The sequence below is a fragment of the Triturus cristatus genome, chromosome 3_1 (genome assembly GCF_964204655.1).
Source record: "Triturus cristatus chromosome 3_1, aTriCri1.1, whole genome shotgun sequence".
NCBI lineage: Eukaryota > Metazoa > Chordata > Amphibia > Caudata > Salamandridae > Triturus > Triturus cristatus.
The window spans coordinates 11,433,922-11,461,268 of record NC_140583.1 but is presented as its reverse complement, the minus strand read 5'-3'; the positions used below and the strand labels follow the sequence as shown (position 1 = coordinate 11,461,268).

Here is a 27,347-nt window from a genome sequence, read left to right as displayed (position 1 = left end):
TGTGAAACCATTTGCTGACTGAGTGTGTACAATAAATGCTTTACACTGTCCTCTGGTACTGCCTTACTGCTCGACCAAGCTACCACTTTTGAGAGTAAGGTCATACCTAACTTTGACCTCTATCAGCCTCTGGGGGGACTGTGGACTCTGTACACCCTGTACCCATTAGGGAACAGTATATACAGAGCCACTTTCTCACAAGCAGCCACCACTGCCATCACCTTTGTGAAGACTCGAGGTGCGGTAGTAAGACCAAACGGGAGGACCGCAAACTGGTAATGTTGCGACCCAACCGTAAAACGGAGATACTTCCATGTCCAGTACGCGTCCTGCAAGTCGAGCGACACCATCCAGTCTCCTTGCTGCAACGCTTGAAGAACCTGCGCAAGGGTCAGCATCTTGAATTTCTCCTGTTTCAGGAGAAAGTTCAAGATTCTGAGGTCCAGAATCGGACGCAATCTGCCGTACTTCTTGGGAATCAGAAAATACCGGGAGTAGCATCCCTGACCCTTTTCCTGCTCTGGAACCACCTCTATTGCACCCTTCTGAAGCAAGGATAGAACTTCTTTCTGCAAGAGAAGCAGATGGTCTTCCGAGCAATAACCTTGGCAAGGAGGGTAAGGGGGAGGAAACTCCCGAAAGGGAAGGGCGTACCCAGTCTCTACGAGGTTCAAAACCCAAAGGTCGGTTGTAACAGATTTCAAACCCCGTAGAAAGTAGGACACCCGACCCCCCACAGGTCTTACATGATCCGGGATGGGGGATCTAGGGCTGCTTCCCCGAAGCCTCATTTGGAGCAGAGGAGGATGAGGAAGAAGAGGGGTTACGTCCAGAACCTCTCCGACTCCTTTGCTTCCCTCTATAGGACCTATAGAGGGGATTCTGCTGCTGCTGTTGTTGCTGCTGTTGGGGCTGTCTGAAGGAGCGAAAAGATGTTCTTCTGAAACCCCTAAACTTACGAAAAGACAAACCCCTAGCAGGAGCCTGCAGACCCAAGGACTTCGCCGTCAGTCTACTGTCCTTAAATCGCTGAAAGGCAGAGTCTGCTTTCTCCCCAAACAGCTTCTGTCCGTCGAATGGCAGATCAACCAGCATAGCTTGAACATCAGCCGAAAACCCCGAGGTACGGAGCCAAGCCTGCCTCCTTGCTGCCACAGACGACCCCATAATTCTCGCCACCGAGTCCGCCGTATCCAGCCCTGACTGGATCACTTGTCTGGCAGCTGCCTGAGTGTCCGCAACAACCTCCAAAAAGGACGACTTATCCCCCTCAGGCAACTTAGGGGCCAAAGATGGAACGCGTTACTTACCTGTAACTGCGGTTATCCAGTATTGGTATCTTTCATAGTTTCACATGCCTGAATCATTCCCCGTCGTCGGGAATGGGAGTCACCGGTAAATAACAAAGTAATGTCCAGAAGACATAAGACAGCCATAGGCCTCAGAGGCCTTAGCTTAGTAAGCTATCCACGTCCTTATGTAAAAAGGATCAAATTTTGGCCAGAGCCAATCAGCTAACACCACCCTCTAGAACCTTCCTGGTAGGAGCTCTAGTCCCTCAGATTTTCGTGAGCACAGTGCTAAGCAGCTGTATACTGAGAGATCCGAGAGAGCCCTTCCAGGGGAGGCGGGTGGGTTGCATGTGAATCTATGAAAGATACCAATACTGGATAACCGCAGTTACAGGTAAGTAACGCGTTCCTTATCCAGTATTAGGGTATCTTTCATAGATTCACATGCCTGAATCAGAGTAGCAAGCAGTGAAAAAAAGCACATTTCGAAAGATATGGATAACATACAGGTATTAGATAACCACATCTATCTGAGATAAACAACAGTGCTACTGTAAAGCAATGAATAAGTAATGCATACATTATAGTGCGAAATGTGCATAAACTCAGGATGGTGGGATGAAAGAAAGGGCTCACCTCTATTTAAAAAGATGACGTAGTACCGCTTGACCCACTGACGCATCCTTCATGATCTCCGCATCCAGGCAGTAATGCTTGGTGAAGGTATGCGGCGTCTTCCATGTGGCCGCTCTACAAATGTCCACAATGGGCACCCCAGCAAAAAGAGCCATGGAAGTAGACATGGCCCTTGTGGAGTGGGCACGGACCGTTGTTCTCAACGGACGTCCTGCCTGTTGGTGACAGAAAGAAATGGCCGAAGAAATCCAGCGGGAAATGCTCTGTTTTGTGAGCGGAAGCCCTCTTCGAGGTCTGCTGTAGGCTATGAATAGCTGATTTGATTTACGAAAAGATTTCGTTCTCTCAATGTAAAATTTCAAGCAACGTTGAATGTCTAGTGAATGTAGAGTTCGTTCCGCCACTGTTTGTGGATTTGGGAAGAATGATTGTAAAACAATAGGTTCGTTGAGGTGGAAGTGAGATGGAACCTTGGGAATGAAAGCTGGATTTGTGCGGAGAAGGACTCTATCCTTTTTGAATTGCAGGAATGGGTCCTGGATAGAGAATGCCTGGAGCTCTCCCACTCGCCTTGCCGAGGTAAGAGCTAGTAGAAGTGCCACCTTCCAGGAAACAAATTTAAGGTCAGCTCTGTGGATGGGCTCAAACGGGTGCTTCATTAGTTGAGCTAGAACTATGTTAAGGTGCCAGGCCGGTGGAACAGGCTTTACTGGAGGGAATGTGCGAAACAGTCCTTTCATGAATTGCTTTATGAGTCTATGAGACCATAAAGAGGGGCTGGAAGAAGATCTTCTGAAACGTGAGATTGCAGCTAGGTGAACTTTAATGGAGGCATGAGCAAGACCAGATTCTGCCAGATGTAAAAGGTAGGGTAAGACTTGTCCTGGGGTGGAAGAGAAAGGATGCAACTTATTCGTCTTACACCAGATACAGAATCTTTTCCACTTGAGTGAGTAGGTCTTGTTGGTACTATCTGCTCGAGCCCGAGCTAGAATTCGTCTGCAGTCTGGAGGAATGTCTAGGCCCCGAAACTCTCTGAACTCAGGAGCCAAGCTGATAACCTGAGAGAGGCTAGATCCGGATGTTGAATCTGCTGATCGCTGAGCGTCAGAAGAGATGGAAACATTTTCAGCCTGATCGGAGGTTCCTGGGAGAGGAGGTGAAGTTCCGAGAACCAGTGTTGGCGTGGCCAAGCTGGGGCTATCAATATCAAAGTGCAAGGTTCCGCCTTCATCTTCCGTAGTACCCTGGGGATCAGGGGAAATGGCGGAAAGGCGTATGCAAAGACGTTGCACCATGCTATCGAAAAGGCATTCCCCAGGGATCCTGGTTGGGGATGCCAGCTTGCAAAGTATTGGCATTTGGCGTTGCGTTGGGTGGCGAATAGGTCCAGCTGAGGTGTGCCCCATTGGGCGAAGATATTGTTGAGGACCTGCTGATCCAGTTCCCACTCGTGGCACGCTGCCTGCCTCCTGCTTAGATAATCTGCCAACACATTGTGGGTGCCTGGAACATAATCTGCTCGGAGAGAGATGTTGTGGCGGAGCAGCCAGTTCCAGATTTTCTGCGATTCGCGCGAAAGTGTCAGTGAACGAGTCCCTCCCTGCTTGTTCAGGTAGTGCATTGTCGTGGTGTTGTCTGTCCGGACAAGCACTACTGAGTTCTTTATCCTCGGGAGGAAAGCCACTAGAGCTAGGTAGACTGCTCGGAGCTCTAAAAGGTTGATATGAAGCATTTTCTCCGAAAGGGACCACTTTCCGCTTATCTGTAGCTCCTGAAGGAAAGCTCCCCAGCCTTCCAAGGAGGCGTCCGTGGTGATTATATGAGGAGTAGCAGGAAGCAAGAAAGGCAAGCCTTGCGAAAGGTTCTTGGGGCGAACCCACCATTGCAGAGCCTGTTTGATCGCCGGAGTTACTTGGATGACGTCGTCGAAAGACCCTGTACACTGGATCCACTGGTTCGACAGAGCCTCTTGTAGGGGTCGCATCCGTAAGCGGCAATGTGGGATTAATAGAATGCAGGAGGACATCATCCCGAGGAGGGATTTGAAGAGGCGCACCGAGAGTGTCTTTCTTGTCATTACCTGGAGTGCCAGAGATTGAAGTTTGTCCTGGCGTTCCTGTGACGGGAATGCTTTCCTGTGGATGGTGTCTAGTGTGGCTCCCAAGAATTGCATGCATTGGGATGGTTGCAGGACAGATTTGTCGTGGTTGAGAGTGAGCCCCAGTGACTCGAAGAGTGTCAGACAAGCGTTGGAAGATCTTATCACGCCTTCTTGTGATGGGGACTTGATAAGCCAGTCGTCTAAATACGGGAAGACTTGGTGGTGGAAACGGCGTAGGTACGCCGCCACTGGTGCTAGGCATTTGGAGAAAAAAAAATGGCGCCGATTTGAGCCCAAATGGCAGAACCCGAAACTGGTAATGCCTGCCCGCCACCATGAAACGCAGGAACTTCTTGTGGTTGCGGTGTATTGGGACATGAAAATAGGCGTCTTGAAGGTCCACCGACACCATGTAGTCGTTTGCGTTGAGTAAATGCAAAACCTCCTGTATGGTAATCATTCGAAACGACTGTTTTTTCAGAAATTTGTTGATTTCTGAGGTCCAATATGGGTCTCCATTTTTTCTCTTTCTTTCGGATGAGAAAGAAATGGGAGTAGAACCCTCTCCCTCGTTGGCTTAGGGGAACTTTCTCTATAGCTCCCTTTAGAAGCATAATCTTTATTTCTTGGAGTAATGGGCGTAGGTTTTTGTGAGCCCTTTGGCGGGGAGGAGTTTGAGGAGGAATTTGTATGAATTCCAGGGAATGGCCGAATTGTATTAATTGGAGGACCCATCGGTCCGTAGTTATCGTTTGCCAATTTTTGAGAAAATGGGAGATTTTTCCGCCAATCTTGTAGGGTGGAGACAAGTTTGAGACCGGCTACATCTGGAAGTCATTGCCGCCGCGCGGCACCCTTTTGTCTTCCTCCTCTGTTACGAAAGGAAGTTTTGTGGTAAGACGACTGTTGTCGCTGCTGAGATTGTGGACGGTACTGCTGGGAAGAGGAGAAAGAGGAACGCTGTTGAAAGTCTCCTCTGGAGGAAGTCTGACCTCTTCCTCTGGACCCACGAAAGGAAGGGTTCCGAGATTGCAGAGACCCCAGGGCTCTGGCAGTATCTGTATCTTTTTTGATACCTTGCAATGCCTCGTCAATAAGAGAACCGAATAGAAGCTGGCCATCATAAGGCATGTCCAGGACTTTTGTCTGGACCTCCGGCCTGAAAGAAGTTGCCTTGAGCCAACCCTGGCGCCGGAGAACAGCCGCACCAGCCAGCTGTCTAAAACCTGTGGAAGCAATATCCATTGCACAGTCTATCAGTTCCGTGGCAGATCGTTCACCCTCCAACAGAATCTTCCTTGCCTCTTCTTTTAAGTCAGAAGGCAAATCCGCTAGATATGGGGCAATGTCCGCCCACATTTGTCGGTTGTACCGTCCCAATAGTGCAGTAGCGTTGGAGGCACGCACTGCCAAGGCTGACATAGAGGAGAAACGTTTCCCTATGTTATCCATACGTCGCCCTTCTTTATCCGGCGGAGCTGTCAACAGCGCAGCTGGGTTGTTTGCCCTCCTCTGCGCAGCCTGAGTGATAACCGAGTCCGGCTTTGGATGGCCTGTAAGACAAACCGGAGCCGTGTCCGGAGCTTTATATTTCTTGTCCAGGCGTGGTAGAACCGGTGGCACTGATGAAGGGTTCTGCATTATCTTTACGCCCTGGTCCCAAATATAATCAATTATCGGAATTGCCCGGACGGACTTCTTGAAGGGTTCCTTAAAGTCATATAAGAAACAGTCTTGTTGATGCAAAGGCATCGGGATCTGGAAGCGCTGGGCCGCTCTTTCAATGATGTTGTGGAAACCGCCGATGTCGTCGGGCGGTGAGTCGGCTGTGGTAGGGACAGGCGAAACAGGAGCCGGAAGGATGTAATCGTCCCATTCATCTTGTTGGGATTGGACGTCCTGGAGTTCTCCTTCCTCAGGTTCCTCCTCCTCCTCCTCCTCGTCCGTGGTGGGCGGAGGTGCCGTCCTCTCCAAAAGCAGTGGAGGCGGTCGTGGCCGTGGAGTGGAAGGCCCCGCAGGCATCGGTGGAGGTGCCGGAGTCGGAAAACGCTGCTTATAGTCCGTTATTAAGAGCTGAAGGTCTGTGACCAAGGCTGCCGGTAGACACACCATGGAAGGTGGAGGCGGCATGTATTCTTGATGAGGAACCTCCTCATAGTCCTGGGGATTGTCTTCGTAATCCGAGACATCCTGGTACTTTACATGGAGCTGTGATGGACTAGTCGCCGCAGGAAAGAGTCTAGCGTCGTCCGAATCCTCCTCTTCAAAGAGGCGAGTGGGAGGCAAGGTTGAGACCTTACTGGGCGAAGTGAGGGCCGGAGTTAATGCACGCTTGGTTATTTGTACATGCACAAATGTACTCTGGTCGTCCGTGTCCATACCCCTCAAGGGGCTCGATGGTATAGCTGTAACCGACGTTACAGGTATCAATGCCGTCGACGGGATCGTCGTCGGGGTCGTCGTCAACGACGAGGATGATGAAGACGGTCTCCTCGTCGACGATGACGTGGACGATGACGTCGACGGTGATATTCTCGTCGACAGTACCCTCGTCGTCGACGGTGTCTTCGTCGACGGTGTCTTCGTCGACGATGTTGTCGTCGACGATGATGAAGCTCTCGTCGACGGTGTCGTCGTCGACCCTCCCGTCGACAGCTTACTCGACGACGACTTTTTTATGGCTAACGTCGACGGAATTGTCTTGCCTGCCGTCGACGATGGAGTTGTCGTCGTCGAGGACATGGAATGGGATGTCATCGTCGATAGAGTCGTCGTCGACGATGTAACTGAAATCGCTGTCGAAGGAGATTTTCTCGTCGACGCTACTGTCGACATTGTTGTCGTCGACGAGGTGGCAATAGGCTTTTTGAAGGTGTGGGGCATCACCTTAGGAGACGAGCTCCCTGGAACAGGCGAATCCTGGACCTCTGAAGACTTTTTCTGCGTCTTCTTTTGAGGTGGCTGCGACGAAGGGCCCGGCGATGCCACCCTTGGTCTTTTAGATGAGGAGTGAGACGCAACTGAGGAACTCTCACTCTCCTCAGAGGACACCACATCCTCCTTGTCCTTTAGCCTTTGCAGCCAGATTAAAAGACGCCCCTCTCGGTCTTTCAAGGTCTTAGAAGAGAAAGTCCGACATACCTTGCAGTCCTTAGAACTGTGACTGGGATAGAGGCAATACAAGCAGTCCTTGTGTTGGTCGTCGATATGTAGCCTCTTCTTTCCGCAAGAGGCGCAGGGCCTGAATAAACCCTTCTTAGGTGTATCAGCCATGCTGAAAATCCAGAAAGTTGAGAAGAAATACTGTCAAATCCAAAGAAATGAGCAGAGCTCAGTGGAGACTCCCTTAGCACGACGTGCGGTAGAAAATCTGAGGGACTAGAGCTCCTACCAGGAAGGTTCTAGAGGGTGGTGTTAGCTGATTGGCTCTGGCCAAAATTTGGTCCTTTTTACATAAGGACGTGGATAGCTTACTAAGCTAAGGCCTCTGAGGCCTATGGCTGTCTTATGTCTTCTGGACATTACTTTGTTATTTACCGGTGACTCCCATTCCCGACGACGGGGAATGATTCAGGCATGTGAATCTATGAAAGATACCCTAATACTGGATAATTAATGGAGTCCATCAAGGCATGCACATAACGCCCCAGAAGGCATGTAGCATTAGACTATTTCAACGCCATACTTCCTGAGGAAAAGGTCTTTTTGCCCGCCTGATCAACTTTTTGGGATTCCCTGTCAGCTGGAGACTGAGGGAAGGCAACCGAAGCATGTTTAGAACATGAAGCCTGCACAACCAGGCTGTCCGGAGAAGGATGTGTAGACAAAAAGTCAGGATCCCCTGGTGCAACCCTGTACCTTCTTGCCACCTGTCTGCACACTGCCGGAGATGAAAGAGGTTTCTTCCACACCTCCAAGACCGGCTCCAAAATGGCCTCATTGAAAGGCAACAAAGGCTCTGAAGTCGAAGACGGAGAATGCAACACCCTTGTTAGCAAGTTGGATTTGTACTCCACAGAGGGCCGCTGCAAATCCAAAAGCTCTGCTGCCTTCTTTATTACCACATGATAGGGAGCCAATTCCTGAGGCGGAGCAGACGTATCCCACCCACTTGCTTCTTCAATACCTTCAAATTCATCAGAAGAAGAGTCAACTTCACCTTCTTCCACCTCTGCTCGATATCTCCCTTCCTCCAACACCCTCTGGGCCTCCCTTCTCGACCGGATCCGGGGAGACGACGTCGTACGCGGCGGTGTAGCCAGAGGTACCGGAGTCGGCGGCGCCATAGGTGGAATCTGCGACGCCGGACGCGGCGCCGATTGAGTCGGCCTCGGCGTCGAGGAAGGCTCCGAAGTCTGCTGGTCCCTCCGAGGTCGAATCGGATCCCCAGACGGCGCCGGAAACTGCCAAGAAGGCGCCATCGGCATAAAGGGCATAAAGGGGGCCTGAGCATAATGTTGCGGCACCCCCAGCGTAAATGCCATCGGACCCACGGGACCAGTTGGTGCTCCGGATGGGTAGGCCGCCCTATTAATTATGCCATACATAGCATTCAAAAAATTTTTAGAATCTGTACCTGGAGCCGGGAATTGAGGAAAAGGAACAGACCCTGTATCCCCTCGTGGGGTCTCCGGCGTCGGCTCCGCAGTATCTTCCACCGGAGCCGCAGATTCTTCAGGCACCGGAACAGACTGCTTGTTCCTGTCCATCCATAGAAGCATCCGACTCCACTCGAACCGGAGTCGAAGCCTTAGACGGAGTCGATGACTGCATCGGGGACTGAGCCGGAGTCTGCTCCTTCGAAGGAGAACGCCTTGGTGACTTCGAAGGTGAAGGGAAAGGAGACAAAGCTTTGCTCCGACGTCGACGGGGCGAAGCCAACCTCTACTTCCTGGACTTCGAGGACCGACGTCGAGAAGAATGCTTCCTCTTTTTGTGGTGCTTCTTCGACCTCGAAGATCTCGAAGTCGATGACTCCCTCTTCGACTTCTCCTTTTTCCTCCCTCTCTTCTCCTCACCGATCTTCATGAAGAGCTTAGTCTTCCTTTCTTTGAGCGCTTTCGGATTCATGCTCCTACAGTATCCGCACTCCTCCATATCGTGGTCCGACGAGAGGCACCATAAACAGTTCTGGTGTGGATCCGTCATTGACATCAGACCTCCACATTCACTACAGGGCTTAAAGCCCGACTTCCTAGTCGAAGATATACAGATTTTAACACAGTTACACCGCTAAACTACAAAGTAGCTAAAGAGCACTGGAAAAAAACCGTTGCGCGTCGACGGCGCGGAAAAAAGGGAACTGACGTCATCACGCCGACGTGGGCTTCTTATGGCTCCGATGACGTCATACGGAGTCGCGTGCGGAGCCGATGCATTGTGACGTCGCCCACGTCGACGTGGAGTGCTGGGAAAGAAAAGTTCCGTGGAATGCTGGCGCAGGGGATATTCACAAGGTGAGGAGTCACTAGGTGAGGAATCCACTGGCAGATGTATCCATCAGAAGAGAAGGTGATTAAGATGATTTATTATCTGAAGGAGCTCGATGAGCGAGGATTTTTGCGTCGATCGTTGAACTGGAAAAGTTCGGAACCGGAGCGCGAAGTATTACATCCGAGCCCGATGGTGGAAAAAAACAATCTGAGGATGGAGCCGAAGCCCATGCGCAATACGAACCAAAGGAGGAGTCACCGACCTCGTGACTTCCAAAGGCCCAACACTAGATGGCGATCTATGCACAGTGTATAATCTGCAGCTCATATGCCTCGAACATTCCTTTATCATTAATCCTGAAACCCTAGGAGACATTTGACCAAACATTTTATAAGGAATATCAGTAGTGAAGCACAGAAGCACCCTGGAAACACATGGATGAGGTGCAGAAAAACAGGAAGTCTATTGTTGGTCTTTACGAGATGCCTAAAACCTAGTGCGAAGTGATCTGTCACCTGGCTGGATAGAAACCCTACATTTTTACCTCACTACAGGCCGGTAAAGATACAAATCAGAAGCACCCACCACCATCTCACATCGACATGATGGTGCTTGCAGACTGGTGAAAACACAAGAGCGGAAAGCAAAACAGGACAGAACAGCTGTTCTAAACAGGTAGAATGAATTGCGTTCCCCACATCATCTCTTCCAACACAGAAGACCAAACTCAATGCAGTCCCTTAGGAATGCTCATGTCCCGCAACACTTACACCTGTGCGTCTCACACAATATTCACATTCCTTTTTCTGCCTTAGCAATGCTCAGATCCCTCTCCTTCACCCTCGTCTTCGCTCAGGAACACTGAAAACCTTCACCTTGGCAACAGTCAAGCCCCTCCTGGTCACTGAAGTAAAACTCACACTTTCCTGTCACAGAAGAAATGCATCCATCTTCATATCAAACATTTTAGTGATCATTCGCTCCATCTCAATTTCACTCACCTCCATGGTCTGAGCCTGATGCATTGCTCTTGTTGCATTCTGAGCCATTGACCTGGAAGTGAATGTTATAAACGCACATCCTGTGAAAAAAAAAATATATATATTTAAATACATGAAAACTTTGCATCATTTTGTACAAGTAAATATACAAAGTGACCGACCGTTCAGCGAAGCACGCCTCACCATTTTTAAATAGCAGCAGTGAAAAGAGAGGAGAGGCTGAGCTCTACTTAGGGTCACAATCGGTCACTCAAGGTGGTCACTCAAGGTGTTGCAATCTATAGAGAAAGACAGCGAGACGGAGGCTTGGGCTGAGCCTCAACGCAATATGTGATAGGCACACTAAGGCTTCAAATTAAACTTCCTAGGTTCACAATAGCAATGCTCAGGTTTAACTGTCGCCCAAACTCTCACAAGGAAGACTCAGAATCCTACAGCAGTCAGCGGACTTCTACATGCAATCATCAGCGCTTGTACAATAGTCGGGGAGGGGGAACTAGTTGCATAAGGATAGCCAATATGAATATAAAGAGTCTTTTATCAAACATTGCGAGAAAGTGCCATCTTTCTTGCATGGTATGCCCCCACTTTTTGCTAAATTGCTGATGTACTTTGAGTGTGACCTGGGCTCCGGCAAATCAGGAGCCCAGGGCCTGCGTTCCTTCCCTAAAACTGTATTGAAACCCAATAGGCATCTCTGGCCACATGTCAGCCCCTGGTAAATGGTACCGTAGGTACCCAGGGCACTGACCAGAGAAGGCCCCTAAGGGCTGCAGCACTTATTGTGCCACGCTTAGAGGCCCTGTACCCTGAGGCGCACACTGCCTTTGCAGGCTGAGTGTCTTGGTGCACAACAAAACAGAGTTGACGTGTGCCATGCCCACAACACACTTATCTGGCATACATCAGTCACCCCTCTAGCTGGGTGCACTATGCCAGTGGTGTGGGTACAGGTGAATGAGCCCTGTTCCCCTACAGTACCCAGGTCCATTCCTGGGCACTGTAAGTGCAGTGCTGCCATTCAGAGTATATGGTGCGGGAGGTCGTCATCACGAACTCCACAGCACCATGATGGCTACACTGAAGACTGAGAAGTTTGGTATCAAACTTCTCAGCACATTAAATCCACACTGATGCCAGTGTGGGATATAATGTAAAATGCACAACAGAGGGCAACTTAGAGTTGCCCCCTGAAACTAACCCACAACACATGTCCTGACTGAGAGGCTGCCTAGGCTGCCACCCAGCAGACGTGTTGCTGTACCCCTGGGTAGAGAGTCATCCAGACTCGTGGGCCAGCAACAATGCACATCCTGGGGCGAGGTGCTAGGTCTCCTCCCCCAGGATGGGCACGGGAAGCTTCAAAGGCATGCTGCCTTTGTGAGTCTCTCCAGACCACGTACCGTACTCAGCAACTGGTCCCCACCGGCTCTGGCCCCCACTCTGGCAGAAACACTGGCCGGAAACTCCAAGTAAGGACAGGGGATGTGCCAGCCCTGCCAACCCACCCCTCAGGTGGGGGAGGCGAGGTGAAGCACATCTTCGGGCCCCCGATCCTGAGTGGCAGGATCGGGGGTGTACCCACCCCAGGGACCCAGTGGTCCCTGCCCTTTACCTACCTGTAACACCCCTAAAGGAATATGCTACTTACCAGTATACATCTGTTCTTGGCATGTAGAGCTGCAGATCTACACACTTGTGCATAGATCGCCATCTGGTGTTGGGCCCGGATGTTTGCAGTTTGTTTTTCCTCTTGGAAAGTCTCTGGAAGTCACGAGGTCAGTGACTCCTCCTTTGGATCGTATTGCGCATGGGCTTCGGCTCCATCCCCAGATTGTTTTTCGCCAGCAGGGAAAGATGGAGCGTAGTAATAACAGTGAAGATTCCCATGTGTGTGCTATCTAAATAAGATAAAACTGGGACAGATAGATGTAGCCGGGGAGGCGGGTGGGCGTGTGTAGATCTGCAGCTCTACATGCCAAGAACAGATGCATACTGGTAAGTAGCATATTCCGTTTGAGGCATATGAGCTGCAGATTACACACTTGTGCATAGATTATATAGCAGTACCCACCGTTAGCGGCGACCACCCGTATCTGTTGCAGTGGTTTGAAATAATGTTTTGAGTACAGCCTGGCCAACACTAGCTTGTTGCTTAGTTTGCACATCTACACAATAGTGTTTGGTGAAAGTGTGTGGTGTTGACCATGTAGCTGCTTTGCAGAGATCATCTAACGGGATGTTCCCTAAGAATGCCATGGAAGCCCCTATTTTACGTGTAGGATGGGCTTTAGGGGGAACGGATAGAGTTCGCTTTGCTTTTTGGTAGCAGATTTGAATGTATTTTACAATCCACCTAGCTATCCCCGATTTTGAGATGAGGTTGCCTTTGTGCGGTGGAGAGAAAGAGACAAACAATTCTTTGGTCTTTCTGAAAGGTTGTGTTCTTTGGATATAGTAAAGTAAGGCTCGTTTGACATCTAGCGTGTGTAGAGCCCTTTCTGCAACAGTTTGAGGTTGCGAGAAAAATTGAATATGCTACTTACCAGTATGCATCTGTTCTTGGCATGTAGGGCTGCTGACATTCATATCTGTGCATAGATCGCCGCCTAGTGTTGGGTCCGGATGTTTGCACGTTGTTGTCCTGGTAGAGTCTTCAAAGTATCCTGAGATAGGTGACTCCTCCCCTGGACAACAGTGCGCATGGGCATCCTCTCCATCCTCAGATTGTTTTTCGCCATTGTGGCAGTGATGGAGTAGATACAGAAAGTGATGGCCATGCTATACAGTAATTCTGAGAGCTGCAGCTGCTACAGGCGCCGGGGAGGAGGGTGGGCGATATGAAGGTCAGCAGCCCTTCATGCCAAGAACAGATGCATACTGGTAAGTAGCATATTCAGTTCGAGGCATGTGGGCTGCTGAATTCATATCTGTGCATAGAATATATAGCAGTACCTCCTATTAGCGGCGGCTACCAGTGCCAGCTGCAGCAGTCTGAAAAAGAGTTTTGAGAACAGCCTGTCCTACAGCTGCCTGCTGTTTGGAGTGTACATCTACACAGTAGTGTTTGGTAAATGTATGTATAGTGGACCATGTGGCTGCTCTACATATTTCCTGTAAAGGAATGTTTCCCAGGAAAGCCATGGATGCCCCTAACTTACGTGTTGAGTGGGCTCGTGGGGGAATCGTTAATGTGCGTTTAGCTTTTTGATAGCAAATTTGAATACATTTAACGATCCATCTGGCTATACCTGCTTTGGTAATGGCTTTGCCCTTGTGTTGTGGGGAAAAGGCAACGAAAAGTTGTTTTGTCTTCCTAAAGTCTTTAGTTCTGTCCATATAGTACATGAGGGCCCTTTTTACATCTAGTGTATGGAGCATTCTCTCAGCGACATTTTGTGGATTCTGAAAGAAAACAGGCAGTTCAATAGTTTGATTCATGTGGAACTGCGATATTACTTTAGGCAGGAATTTGGGGTTGGTACGTAGTACGACCCTGTTTGCGTGAACCTGTATGAATGGCTCTTGAATGGTTAGTGCCTGGAGTTCACTAACTCTTCTTAATGAAGTGATTGCTACTAGGAAAGCTACTTTCCAGGTGAGGAATTGAATCTCACATGAGTGGAGAGGTTCGAAGGGTGGACCCATCAGTCTGGTGAGGACCAAGTTGAGGTTCCACACCGGTGCTGGTGGGTGTCTTGGGGGAATTACTCGTTTGAGTCCCTCCAAGAAAGCTTTGATGGCAGGCACTCTGAATAAAGAGGTGCTGCCTGTTTTGGAGATAGGCTGCTATTGCGGTCAAATGGATACGTATCGAGGTGTATGCCAGATTGCATCGGTATAGGTGTAAGAGGTAACAGATTATGTTTTGAATGGATGCGTCTAGCGGGTTAATGTCATTGTGGGTGCAGTAAATGACAAACCTCTTCCATTTAGCTGCATAGCAAGCTCTGGTAGTGGGTCTCCTGGCCTCTTTGATGATCTCCATACAGTCAGGTGGCAGATTTAGGTAGCCAAACTCTAAGACTTCAGGAGCCAGATCGCCAGGTTCAGCTGTTACGGATCTGGGTGCTGAATTTCGCCATGGCTCTGTGTGAGAAAGTGCCATCTTTCTTGCATGGTATGCCCCCACTTTTTGCTAAATTGCTGAATGTACTTCGATTGAGCGTACCCTGGGTTCCTGCCAATCAGGTGCCCAGGGCCTATGTTCCTTCCTTAAACCACACAAACTCCAAATTGGCAAACCCTAGCCACATGTCAGCCCCTAGTAAATGGTACCCTAGGTACCCAGGGCCTTGTGACCAGGGAAGGCCTCTAAGGGCTGCAGCACTCATTGTGCCACCCTCAGAGGCCCTGTACCCTTACACACACACACTGCCCTTGCAGGCTGAGTGTCTGGGTGCAGGACAAAACAAAGAGTCGACATGGCACACATCACTGGGTACCATGCCCATCACCTACACTGCCAAGGCATATGTCAGCCACCCCTCTAGCTGGGTGCATTACGCCTATGGTGTGGGCACAGGAGCAGGAGCCCTGTGCCCCTACAGTACCCGGGTCCATTCCTGGGCACTGTAAGTGCAGTGCTGTCATTTAAGAATACATGGTGCTGAGAGCTTGTCAAACACGAGCTCCACAGCACCATATTGGAAACACTGAAGCCTGGGAAGTTTGGTATCAAACTTCTCAGCACATTGAACCCACACTGATGCCAGTGTAGGATTTAATGTACTAAGCACCCCAGAGGGCATCTTAGAAGATGCCCCCTTACAGCTAACTTGCAATCCACGTCTGCTCTGAGGCTGCCCAGGCTGCCACACAGCAGACACGTTGCTGGACCCCTGGGTGGGAGAGCCCCTGCTCTCCCGGGCCTGCAACAATGCACATCCTGGGTGAGGTGAGAAATCTCCTCCCCCAGGATGAGCAAAGGGAAGCTTCAAAGGCCTGCCGCCAGTTGGAGTTTCCCCAGGCCACTGCAACCCCCCACTCTGGTGGGAAGCTTGGCCGGAAACCCCATACAAGGACAGGGGATGTGCCAGCCTGCCCACCCCACCCCTCAGGTGGGGGAGGCGAGGTGAAGCACATCTCCGGGCTCTCGCCATCTTGAAGATGGGAGGCCCTACCCTATCAGGATTAGGCTACTGCCCCCCTCCCACAGGAGAGAGGCAGGATAGGGGGTGTACCCACCCCAGGACAAGGACCCATTGGTCCCTGGCCTTCACCTACCTGTAACGCCCCTAAATCTAGTATTTAGGGGCCCCCTGAACCTTCCTTCCATAGATTCCAGATAGAAAAACGACAAGAAGAGCAAGAAGAACAAAGACCTGCCCTGCAGCTGCTAAAAAGAGAAGAAGACACCAACTGCTTTGGCCCCAGCCCTACCGGCCTGTCGACTCTCGAACCTGCACCAGCGCGGCATCCCACGTGGCCAGCAACCTCACCAACCCCGGAGGACCTGGCTACCTTTTAGCTCTAAGCCCCTGGGACTCCCACGAGTAGAGGCTCTACTCAAGAAACCTACTTGCTATCCCTGGCACCAGCCCGGGACCGCGGACCCAACACACTCTGCACCAGCCAAGCCTGGCCAGTGCCGGAGTGGACAAAGACCCAGAGGACGACCCCACGGCGACTGTGACCCAGAGTCCGGCACCCAAGGACCCCCCTCGACATCCCGGAAGAAGCCTGCAGCCTCAGAACCAAGTGCCACCCCAGCCGCGATCAACCAGAGGGTAAGATTCCCGACGTCAAAAGGCACCCCTGCACCCGGCGCCCTGCGACCCCCTGTGCCCAATCCCGGGGTACCCACCTAACCTACAACTACCCAACTTACCTCTCGAAGTGGTGGTGGCACCTGAAACATCCTCGTCCCCGAGCCTGCAGCCTCTTTCCAAACCGGAACATTCCCATTGATTTCCATTGAGCGCCCTAAGGCTCAAAAGCACCCTGCACCCAGCCGCCCGAGTGGCCCTGGCAGTGCCCTCCCTACACTAACCTACTTCCCCACTTGCCCTGAGTAAGTGACCAGGAGCCCAGCTCCCACAGCCGCGTGGCTTGCCAGACAGCAGCCACCAACCAAGGCCCCCCTATCCCTCATAGGATAACATTGGGCCCAACTCTCTCTGCACCCGGCCGTCCTGAAACCGCTGAGGGTGAACCAACTGTACCTACCTGACACTGGGGGACCCCTGAGTCCATACCCGGAATTTCAACACTACCAGTCGAGTACTTACCCTTAAACCGCTAACTTCATTTTCCTCATAGGGTAACATTGACTGGCTTTTTCTTCAAAAATCTTCTAAGTGTGAACTTTTCAAAACTGCAAAAAATTCACCAAAAATCAGCCAAGTGACAAAAACGAATTTACTCACCTGCTCCTAGGTGAGCTCCCAGTGCTGGATCTTGGTGCCCAGCCCTGACTCTGAAAAGTGTTCACAACTATACTTACTTCTAACTCATTTTTCTCCCATAGGAAACCATTGTCTGCTTTTCTGTGAAATTTCTTCTAAGTGTCTACTTTTGCAAATTTGAAATATTCTTTTAAAATCGTACCATTTCTGCAAACGAAATTACTTACCTGCTTTTGATAAGGACCCCAGTCCTGGGTCTAGGCACCCAGTCCTGGATTACTAAAGTAACGATAAAGTACTCTACCTGCAATTTGAATTTCTTGCCATAGAGATCCATTGAATGTTTTCTGTGAAATATTTTCTAAGTGCTAACTTTTGAAATAGCTAAATATTATTTAAAAATCATTACAGTTATTAAGTCGACTTTCATCACTTGATTCTGAATACTGACCCCAGGCTGGTTCTAGGATCCAGACCTGGAATTCCAAAAGTAATCTGAAAAGTAATTTATTACAAATAACCTGAATTTACCATTGAGCTCAATGCATTGTTATGTTTAGGAAATAGGATTGTTTATTGCAACCAACTGTGACTGTTTACACAAATTTATTGCTTGAAACAAAAGTATTTATATTCAACCTCTCATTCTGAGAAAGTATATTTTTACCCCCTTTGTGGTTCTAAAAATAAAACAAGCATATATTTTATATATACAAATCATTGGCCTAGAGTTCAGTTATTGAGTGTGTGAAACCATTTGCTGGCTGAGTGTGTACAATAAATGCTTTACACTGTCCTCTGGTACTGCCTTACTGCTCGACCAAGCTACCACTTTTGAGAGTAAGGTCATACCTAACTTTGACCTCTATCAGCCTCTGGGGGACTGTGGACTCTGTACACCCTGTACCTATTAGGGAACAGTATATACAGAGCCACTTTCTCACAGATATCCTCCGTCTGTACGGGTAGGCCTTGCTCGTCACCGGAGCTACTTTCTTCGGCCCCTAAGGCCTCATCGTAGTCTCCTACCTCGGTGTCGTCTTCATCCCTGTGAAAGAGTTGTTCTTCGATGTCTTCCGATCCGGAATCGTGTTCGGAAGCGGGGCTGGAGGGTAGGTTCTCCACGCCTTCCACATCTTCGTCCTCGGCGCTGAAGATGTTGGTCGGGGCCGGTGCCGCTTGCTGCGCTTCAAGTCTCGCTGCTCGTCGATTCCGAAGAGTCTTTTTGGATCGGAATCGGGCACAGGCCATACATGTGGATTCGTCGTGATCCGGTGAAAGGCATTTGTTGCACACCGGGTGGACGTCGACATGGGGATATTTCGCATTGCAAACAGGGCACCGCTTGAATGGTGTCCTCGATTCCATCGTCGATGGTGTCGATGGTCGATGCGAAAAAGTTGTTTTTTAAGTTAGTAAACTAACAAGTAACTGTCGATACCGATCGGGAACAGTACCGACGCGAACTAAAGGCCTTTTGGCCTGAAAAAAGTTTTCCCTAACTTGAGTCAAGATAAGCACATCCGAACCCAATGGCGGAAAAAAACAATCTGAGGATGGAGAGGATGCCCATGCGCACTGTGGTCCAGGGGAGGAGTCACCTATCTCAGGATACTTCGAAGACTCTTCCAGGACAACAACGTGCAAACATCCGGACCCAACACTAGGCGGCGATCTATGCACAGATATGAATTCAGCAGCCCACATGCCTCGAACATCTGGGTTATTGTAGTCGTCCCATGGGTCTGGGGATCCTGTAGGGGTGGGGTCTTGGGGCACATCCCCTGTATCGTGATATGAGTCCCCCTGATCCTCATCGTCTGGAGACGGGGTCGGAGAGCGATGAGGTGGGGGTGGAGAAGGCGGCGGAGGTGGAGAGGGTGGAGGAGATGGAGGAGGTGGGGAAGGTATTCTGAAAGGGGAGGTAGCAGAGTCCTTCCTCTTTGGAGGTGGAGCCGGTTTGTCCAAATGTCTTTTTGGAAGAGAGTGCCAAATGTCCAGTTTTTGGATCCCTGGTGAGAGTTTTTTGTAAGGGATCCGGTGTAAATAGTTCCTGTGACAGTGTTTGGTCCGTCGGCGCCGAAGTCTTCGGGGCCGATGACTTTTTAGGCTTGTCCGTGCCAGTTTGCTTAGCACTGGGCTTGGGAACCTCAGATTTCTTGGTCGGCGCCGAGGAGGGCTTCGGCTTGGAAGTGTCGGTGCCGAGGGCCTTATGGGGTTTGGTCGGTACCGAAGATGGCATCGGTACGGAAGCGCTGGGTTTCGACCCCGAGGACTTCGGTGCGGAGCTCGGTGTCGAGGTAGAGGCTGGTTTCTTTTTCGGTGCCGAAGTGTGTTTCTCAGCACCGCTGGCAGGCTGGCTCGAGCCCGAGCCGACGGAAGGCTTATTTGGCTTCTTTACCGGGCCCGAAGGTGGGGTGTGTGAAGCAGTGTCTCTGTGTGAGAAAGTGCCCTCTTTCTTGCATGGTATGCCCCCACTTTTTGCTAAATTGCTGAATGTACTTTGACTGAGTGTACCCTGGACTCCTGCCAATCAGGTGTCCAGGGCCTATGTTCCTTCCTTAAAATACACAAACTCCAAATTGGCAAACCCAGGCCACATGTCAGCCCCTAGTAAATGGTACCCTAGGTACCCAGGGCCTTGTGACCAGGGAAGACCCCTAAGGGCTGCAGTACTCATTGTGCCACCCTTAGGGGCCCTGTACCCTTACACACACATACACACTGCCTTTGAGTGTCTGGGTGCAGGACAAAATGAAGAGTCGACATGACACACATCTGTGTGCCATGCCCAACACCCACACTGCCAAGGCATATGTCAGTCACCCCTCTGGCTGGGTGCCTTATGCCCATGGTGTGGGCACAGGAGCAGGAGCCCTGTGCCCCTACAGTACCCAGGTCCATTCCCGGGCACTGTAAGTGCAGTGCTGCCATTTAAGAGTACATGGTGCTGAGAGCTCGTCAAACACGAGCTCCACAGCACCATAATGGCAACACTGAAGACTGGGAAGTTTGGTATCAAACTTCTCAGCACATTAAACCCACACTGATGCCAGTGTGAGATTTAATGTACCAAGCACCCCAGAGGGCATCTTAGAGATGCCCTCCTACAACTAACCTACAATCCACGTCTGCTCTGAGGCTGCCCAAGCTGCCACACAGCAGACACCTTGCTGGACCCCTGGGTGGGAGAGCCCCTGCTCTTCCGGTCCTGCAACAATGCACATCCTGGGTGAGGTGAGAAATCTCCTCCCCCAGGATGAGCAAAGGGAAGCTTCAAAGGCCTGCCGCCTCTAGGAGTTTCCCCAGGTGTAGGAAGGTGGATATCTGACTATGGTTACCCCCAAATTTTTGCCTAGTGTCTAGCTGGTTTTTCGACTTAGTTGGCCTGAGATCCTGCTATTCAGGATCTCAGCCTGGCTGTTCTCTCTTTAAAATGGACTCCATGTACCCTAGGTACATACCCAATTGGTTGGATCACCCTGTCAGCCCCTGTACCAGTGTACACTAGGTACCCAGGGCATTGGTGTACCCAAGGCCTGCCAAGGGCTGAAGCATGTATTATGCCACCCCAGGCTTGGCCTAACAATTTGACACAACTGGCTGATCCCTCAGCTGGGGTAAGTTGGTGTAATCACCTCTTACTTAGGTGTAGTATACCTATACCTAACCTTAAATGGGACACCTGGTAACCTATAAGTCACTCCTATGGCAGGCCTTAACAATCCTGAAGGCAGAGTGCGTGGTTCCATGTGAGAAGGTGCTCTGGCATGAGCTGAGCCTGTCTGCAGTGGTCGGAACAACTTCCTTCTACTGTTTCCAGATATCGTCATACCATATACTCTTAAGTGCATTATGAACCTCGCGGTTAAATGCTATCTTTGGTTTGGCTTTATCAAAACATGTCGAGTAAGGTGTCATACAAATTGGAATACTAACCCCTCGCCAATTCTGGCGACGGGGTTAGCATTCCACCCTTCTAGAGGGACACGACATGTACAGTGCCTGAAACCCGGGTAAAATCAGACATAGCCTCAGCTCCACAAAATGGATGCTGCCACCACAGACACAAGTCTGCCCTCCTGCTGCTGGGAGTCCTTCCAGCTTGGGAGGTGTGGACAAAGGGTTTCCTGCCAGGGGAGGTGCGTGCACCACCCCAGACAGGATTTTGTGTATTGGTCAGGTAGGGCTTGAAAGAAACCAGACATGCCTGTGGCTCACAAGGAGCCTCGGTGCATATGCCAGTTCAAACCGGTCCTGGGGCACACCAGTCCCGGGCCTGGGGCGAGCTGGACAAAGGATTGGGGGTGTAACCACCCCCCTTCCTGGTCCCACCCATAGGGAGGGACCTAGCAGGTAGTCCGGCCCCTAGAATCCGCTTAAAGGTAGGAGCTGTGTCCTAAGACTTCAGACATCCTGGAATCAACTTGACACTAAGAAGAAGACGAGAACTTCGACGCTCTGCTGCACAGAGGACTGAAGCCAATCTCCCCTGTGGTCAGGGAGTGACCACCTTGCTAACGCAAGCACCATCCAGCGAATCAACGTCTGCTTTGCCGCCGCCTCCCGCCGGAGCCCGAGCCCAGAGACTGACAAGACCTGGACCTCCAGACCTCTCACCGCCCGATCCACAGTCCCTGAAAAGAGGAGACCCGTGGAGGCACCGAGACACGTGGAGCCAGCCATCTTGGAACGACTACGACAAGCTGACAAGTGCAACAACCGAGGCTCCCTCCAAGTTGTGCTTTGGGATCTGAGAAGCCCAACACCCGAGCAGCATCTGCACCAAAGGTGAGCCCTCCAGCATCTCCACGATCTGCGTGGGGCCCTTCTGCATTTTGCCACTCGACGCGCCTAACCGGTTGCTGGCCCGCTGGCTAGTAGCCATCTTGGCGACGAACTTCAAGAAATACACCGCTGGTCTGGTTGCTCCAGACTGGCCCTTGCTCCCCTCCAAAGGAGCAGTCCTTTTGACCTTGCTGGTCAGAACCATCAGCTTATTTCCTTTTCCTACAACAATTGCTTTTGCCAAGGCTTGTTTGCTTCGATCAAGTCGCCGACACCGCCGACAGCGAGAGCCTGCGTGGGACAGCTCGTGACTCGACTCCTGGACGTCGACCTCCAGGGACCACGTGGCTGCAGAGACAAGCTACCCCTTTCTTCCTGTTTGCACCCGACATTGCCTGGTACCCACCTGGTGCCACGCTGGTCACTGGCTAGTGACTGTGAACACTGTCCCCTCTGCTTACAGGTCTTCAACATCTACGATCCACTCTTGGATCCACTGCATCTCTCCCGGACCGACCGCCTGCAGCATCTTTGTCTTCAAGCTCCACGGAACAGATAGAAGAAACCCGACGCACTTCGAGGCCTATGCACCCGCTTCCTGTGGGTGAGGTAAAGCTGGCACACCTGTGCCCAAGTGTAGTATTACATCTCTAGTGCCTGTGTTCCAAATCTTGAGTTCCTAGTCCATCCGGAAGATCCTCTTTGCAGTAACTTTGTACTTTTTACGCACCCATTGAAACCTATGGGAGCACGCGTGTGACTATTTGCTCTGCACACGCCACCCGTGGACCTCCTGGTCACTAACTGACATTAGCTCCTTGTAGGCCCAGCGATTCTAGAGGCCCTAGGCCTTGTCCCTTTTCTGTTCGTGGTACTTATACCACTATTTTAGTATATGGTTTGAGTGGCCACCAGGGCCTATCCATATAACGTGCAACTTCTGTGTATTCTGTGATAATCTTGTTTGACGATTTGTGCTCCTGTGCTCATAAAGAGACTAGGGGTTACTTTGAGAAATAAATACATATATATTTTGAATATATATCTGTGTGGTGTCCTTTCATTGGTATAAAAGGGGGTTGCATTTGGTAAAACAGCTGGCTTAACACGCTTCACGAGTTTAGCCTCAAAGACTGCTTAGCCTACGCTACCACTAGGGCAGCTAGTCCGAAAAGGTTGACTTACAACCACACCATAAGGGTTGCTTGGCATGGTACAAGGTGATCACTTTAACTAGTGAGCATCATATACCAGGCCAACTTCTCACACCAGGCCACTACAACCCCCCACTCTGGCGGGAAGCTTGGCCGGAAACCCCATACAAGGACAGGGGATGTGCCAGCCTGCCCACCCCACCCCTCAGGTGGGGGAGGCGAGGTGAAGCACATCTCTGGGCTCTCGCAAACTTGAAGATGGGAGGCCCTACCCTATCAGGATTAGGCTACTGCCCCCCTCCCACAGGAGAGGGGCAGGATAGGGGGGTGTACCCACCCCAGGACAAGGACCCATCGGTCCCTGGCCTTCACCTACCTGTAACGCCCCTAAATCTAGTATTTAGGGGCACCCTGAACCTTCCTTCCCCAGATTCCGAAACTACAAGAAGAGCGAGAAGAAAAGAAGACCTGCCCAGCAGCTGCAAAGTAGAGGGAGACACCAACTGCTTTGGCCCCAGCCCTACCGGCCTGTCGACCTCGGACTTGCTCCTGCTCCAAACCCGGCATCTCTTGTGGCCAGCAACCTCAGAAACCCCGGAGGACCTGGCTACCTTTGAACTCTGATCCCCTGGGACTCCCATGAGTAGAGGCTCTACTCAGAACCTACCTTTCACCCCTGGCAGCAGCCCGAAACCGCGATCCCAGCCCACTCTGCACCCGCCAAGCCTGGCCGGTGCCGGAGTGAACTAAACCCACGAGGACGACCCCACAGCAACTGTGACCAGTCCGGCACCCAAGGACCCCCCTCGACTATCCTGAAGAAGCTTGCAGCCTCAGAACAGAGTGCCACTCAAACCGCGATCAACAGAGGGTAAGATTTCCGACATCAAAAGGCACCCCTGCACCCGGCGCCCCACGGCCCTCTGGGCCCAATCCCGGGGTACCTACCTATCCTCCAACTACCCAACTTACCCCTCGAAGTGGTGGTGGCACCTGAAGAGTCCTCGTCCCCGAGCCTGCAGTCTTTTTCCAAACCGGAGATTTCCCATAGAAATCAATTGAGCGCCCGACGGCTCAAAAGCACCCTGCATCCAGCCGCCCGAGTGGCCCTGGCAGTGAAAACTACTCTAACCTACTTCCCCACTTGCCCTGAGTAAGTGACCAGGAGCCCAGCTCCCACAGCCGCGTGGCTTGACCGACAGCAGCCACCAACCCAGGCCCCCCTATCCCTCATAGGATAACATTGGGCCTAACTCTCTCTGCACCCGGCCGTCCTGAAACCGCTGAGGGTGAACTGACTGTACCTACCTGACACTGGGGGACCCCTGAGTCTATGCCCAGAACTTCAACTCTGCCAGTCGAGTACTTACCCTTAAACCACTAACTTCATTTTCCTCATAGGGTAACATTGACTGGCTTTTTCTTGGAAATTCTTCTAAGTGTGAACTTTTCAAAACTCAAAATATTCACCAAAAATCATTACAGTACTAAAGTCGACTTTTAACAGCTGATTCTGAGAACTGACCCAGTACTGGATCTAGGATCCAAGCCTGGAATTACAAAAGTAATCTAAAAAGTAATCTGTTGCATATAATTTGAATTTATCATTGAGCTCAATGTATTGTGTTTAGAAATAGAGTTGCCTACTGCAACTATTTGTAACTGTTTACTAAAAAGTCTATTGCATATACAAAAGTATTTTTATGAAACATCTCCTGTCGAGAAAGTATATTTTAATTCCAAGTGTTGGTTCTAAAATAAAACAACCATATATTTTTTTTATATACAAACCATTGGCCTAGAGTTCAGTTATTGAGTGTGTGGAACTATTTGCTGACTGAGTGTGTACAACAAATGCTTAAAACGTCCTCTGATACTGCCTTACTGCTCGACCAGGCTACCACTTTGGAGAGTAAGGTTATATCTAACTTTAACCTCTGTTAAACCCTTGGGGTCTGTGGACTCTGTACACCCTGTACCTATTAAGGAACAGTATATACAGAGCCACTTTCTCACATTGGTGGATCAGCGGTGGGATACAAGCTTGCATTTGTTGGACTACTTGGTTACCATCTGACCACACGACAGAACTCCTAAAAATTGCCTTTAGAATTCTGATTGGTCTTTCCAAAATTACTAAAAGTCTTGCTAGGGCCTTGCTTAAGTCCCATTAGAATTTTAGAAAAATAAAAGTCACTATAGTCAGGGTAGAGGGTTAGAACTGTCAGGTTAGAATGTCTCAAACAAACCCAGCTATTAGTGATAATAATAACATGGACCTGGTGGAGGAGCTCGACCTCACACCTTACTTACACTTGTCTTTCAAGGAATTGAGGTCCTTATGCAACCTTAAAAATTTACAAATGGGCCTACATCCAACCAAACTAGGGCTCCAGGAGCTCTTGGCTGAGTATGCTAAGGACCACCCATCTGAACATGGTGATGGCCAGTCAGATGAGGAAAGGGAAGCAGAGGAGGTTGACAACAACCTCCCCATGCTATTCCCTAGGGAGGAGAGGGCACCCATACCCTCCAATCCAAGGATTAGCATCTGGGAACCTAGAGACTACACAGGTGGCTTTGGTCCCAGAGAGAACACTGGGGGACCCCCCAGTGAAGAGGACAGCCTTGTGAGGCAGGCCAAAAGATTAGAGCTAGAGTCCAGGCTCCTGGCTCTAGAAAAAGAAAGTAGAGTGATGGGTTTAGCACCCATCAATGGTGGCAGCAATAATAAAAATAAGGATAGGGAGGAAACTTCTGACCTTAAAATCCCCAAAGGGATTGTCCCTAAATTTGAGGAAGGTGATGATATCACCAAATGGTTCACAGCCTTTGAGAGGGCTTGTGATATCAGAAAAGTGAAGAAACCTCTCTGGGGGGCACTCCTGTGGGAACTGTTCTCTGGTAACTGCAGAGACCGGCTTCTGACCCTTTCTGGCCCAGAGGCAGGATCCTATGACCTCATGAAGAAAGCTCTGATTGAGGGATTTGGATTCACCACTGAGGAGTATAGAATTAGATTCAGGGGGGCTCACAAAACCCAGACCCAGTCCTGGATTGATTTTGTAGATTTCTCAGTGAAGACACTGGATGGTTGGTTAGCTGGACATGGTGTGCAGGATTTTACTGGATTGTACAATTTATTCATGAAGGAACATATTTTGAGTAACTGCACAAATGAAAAAATGGAAAGTTGCATCAGCATTTGGTAGACCTAGGTCTAATTTCTCCCCAAGAATTGGGAAAGAAGGCAGACCACTGGGTCAAGACTAGGGTGACTAAGACAACCACTGGGGGTGACCAAAAGAAAGTGGTCCTAAAACCTCCCCAGGGGAAAGGTGGTGAGAATCCCCAAGATAAAAAGTTTGAGTCTTCCAAAGGGCCCCAAAAACCTGTTCAGGTGGGTGGGACCCAAACTGCTCCCTATGTGCCCCAACCATATAGGGGGAAGAACTTTGATCCCTTAAAGGCCTGGTGTAATACCTGCAAGAAGCAAGGACACTTAACTGTAGCTTGCCCCCAAAACAAAGCCCCTAAGGCACCCAGTACAGCTACTCCTGGGGCAGCAAGCATACACAATGAATCAGAGGTGTACCCTGAGCAAATCTGGAATCACACTGAAGCCAGTCTAGTCTCCTTGGGAGAAGTGGAGTTTGCCACTGTAGCTGTGTGGCCACCCAACTTAAAGAAATACTTGCAGTACCCCTGGGTGAATGGAACTAGGGTAGAAGCTCTGAGGGATACAGGTGCCAGTGTCACTATGGTGAAAGACACACTGGTTTCCCCTGAGCAATACTTGATTGGGAAGTCTTACCCAGTCACCAACGCTGACAGTGTCACCACTAGTCATCCCATGGCAACATTAGGCTGGGGGGGGGTTACTGGCCTGAAACAGGTAGTGGTCTCTCCAAAGTTGCCAGCTGCCTGTCTGCTTGGAAATGATCTGGAAACCTCAGCCTGGGCTAAGGTTGAACTGAAGGCCCATGCAGCCATGCTGGGCATCCCTGAATTGGTGTGTGCGCAAACCAGAGCACAGAGCAAGAGGAAGGGTGAAAAAGTAGGTTTGGAGCCTGGAATAATGGCCCAGCCAACCAAGAGAAAAGGAAAGAAGACTGGGGAACCAGCTTCTACACAGCAAACCATTCAGGACCCCTCTCCCCAGGGAGAGGATTTGGATACCCCTTAGGGAACTGAGTCCGTGGAGCTTGACCCTTACCAGGTTGAACTCTTGGGCCCAGGTGGACCCTCTAGGGAAGAGCTGTGCCAGGGTCAGCAAGACTGTCCCACTCTTGAAAGCCTGAGGCAGCAAGCTGTTTCAGAAGCCAGGGAAGATGTCAGTGGTACCCACAGAGCTTATTGGGAAGAGGGATTACTGTATGCTGAGGCAAGAAACCCCACTCCTGGAGCCACCAGGAGGGTGGTAGTGCCACAGAAGTACAGGGAGTTCCTCCTAACTTTGGCTCATGACATCCCCCTAGCTGGACATCTGGGGCAATCCAAAACTTGGGAAAGGCTAGTGAGTCACTTCTACTGGCCCCAGATGCACCAAAAGGTGAAGGAGTTTGTCAGCTCCTGTGTCACCTGTCAGGCCA

At 50.5% G+C, this 27,347-nt stretch overlaps 1 protein-coding gene across 7 annotated transcripts in view; it reads right to left on the bottom strand.

Moving 5' to 3' along the window:
* CELF1 (CUGBP Elav-like family member 1) overlaps window positions 1–27,347 on the bottom strand; it is a 548,902-nt gene that overhangs the window by 373,775 nt on the left and 147,780 nt on the right. For all 7 annotated transcript variants that reach the window (XM_085646533.1, XM_085646539.1, XM_085646537.1 and 4 more), the window contains exon 7: window positions 10,467–10,546. In XM_085646533.1, coding sequence (XP_085502659.1) covers window positions 10,467–10,546 — 80 coding nt within the window. The remainder of the gene's footprint in view (window positions 1–10,466; window positions 10,547–27,347) is intronic.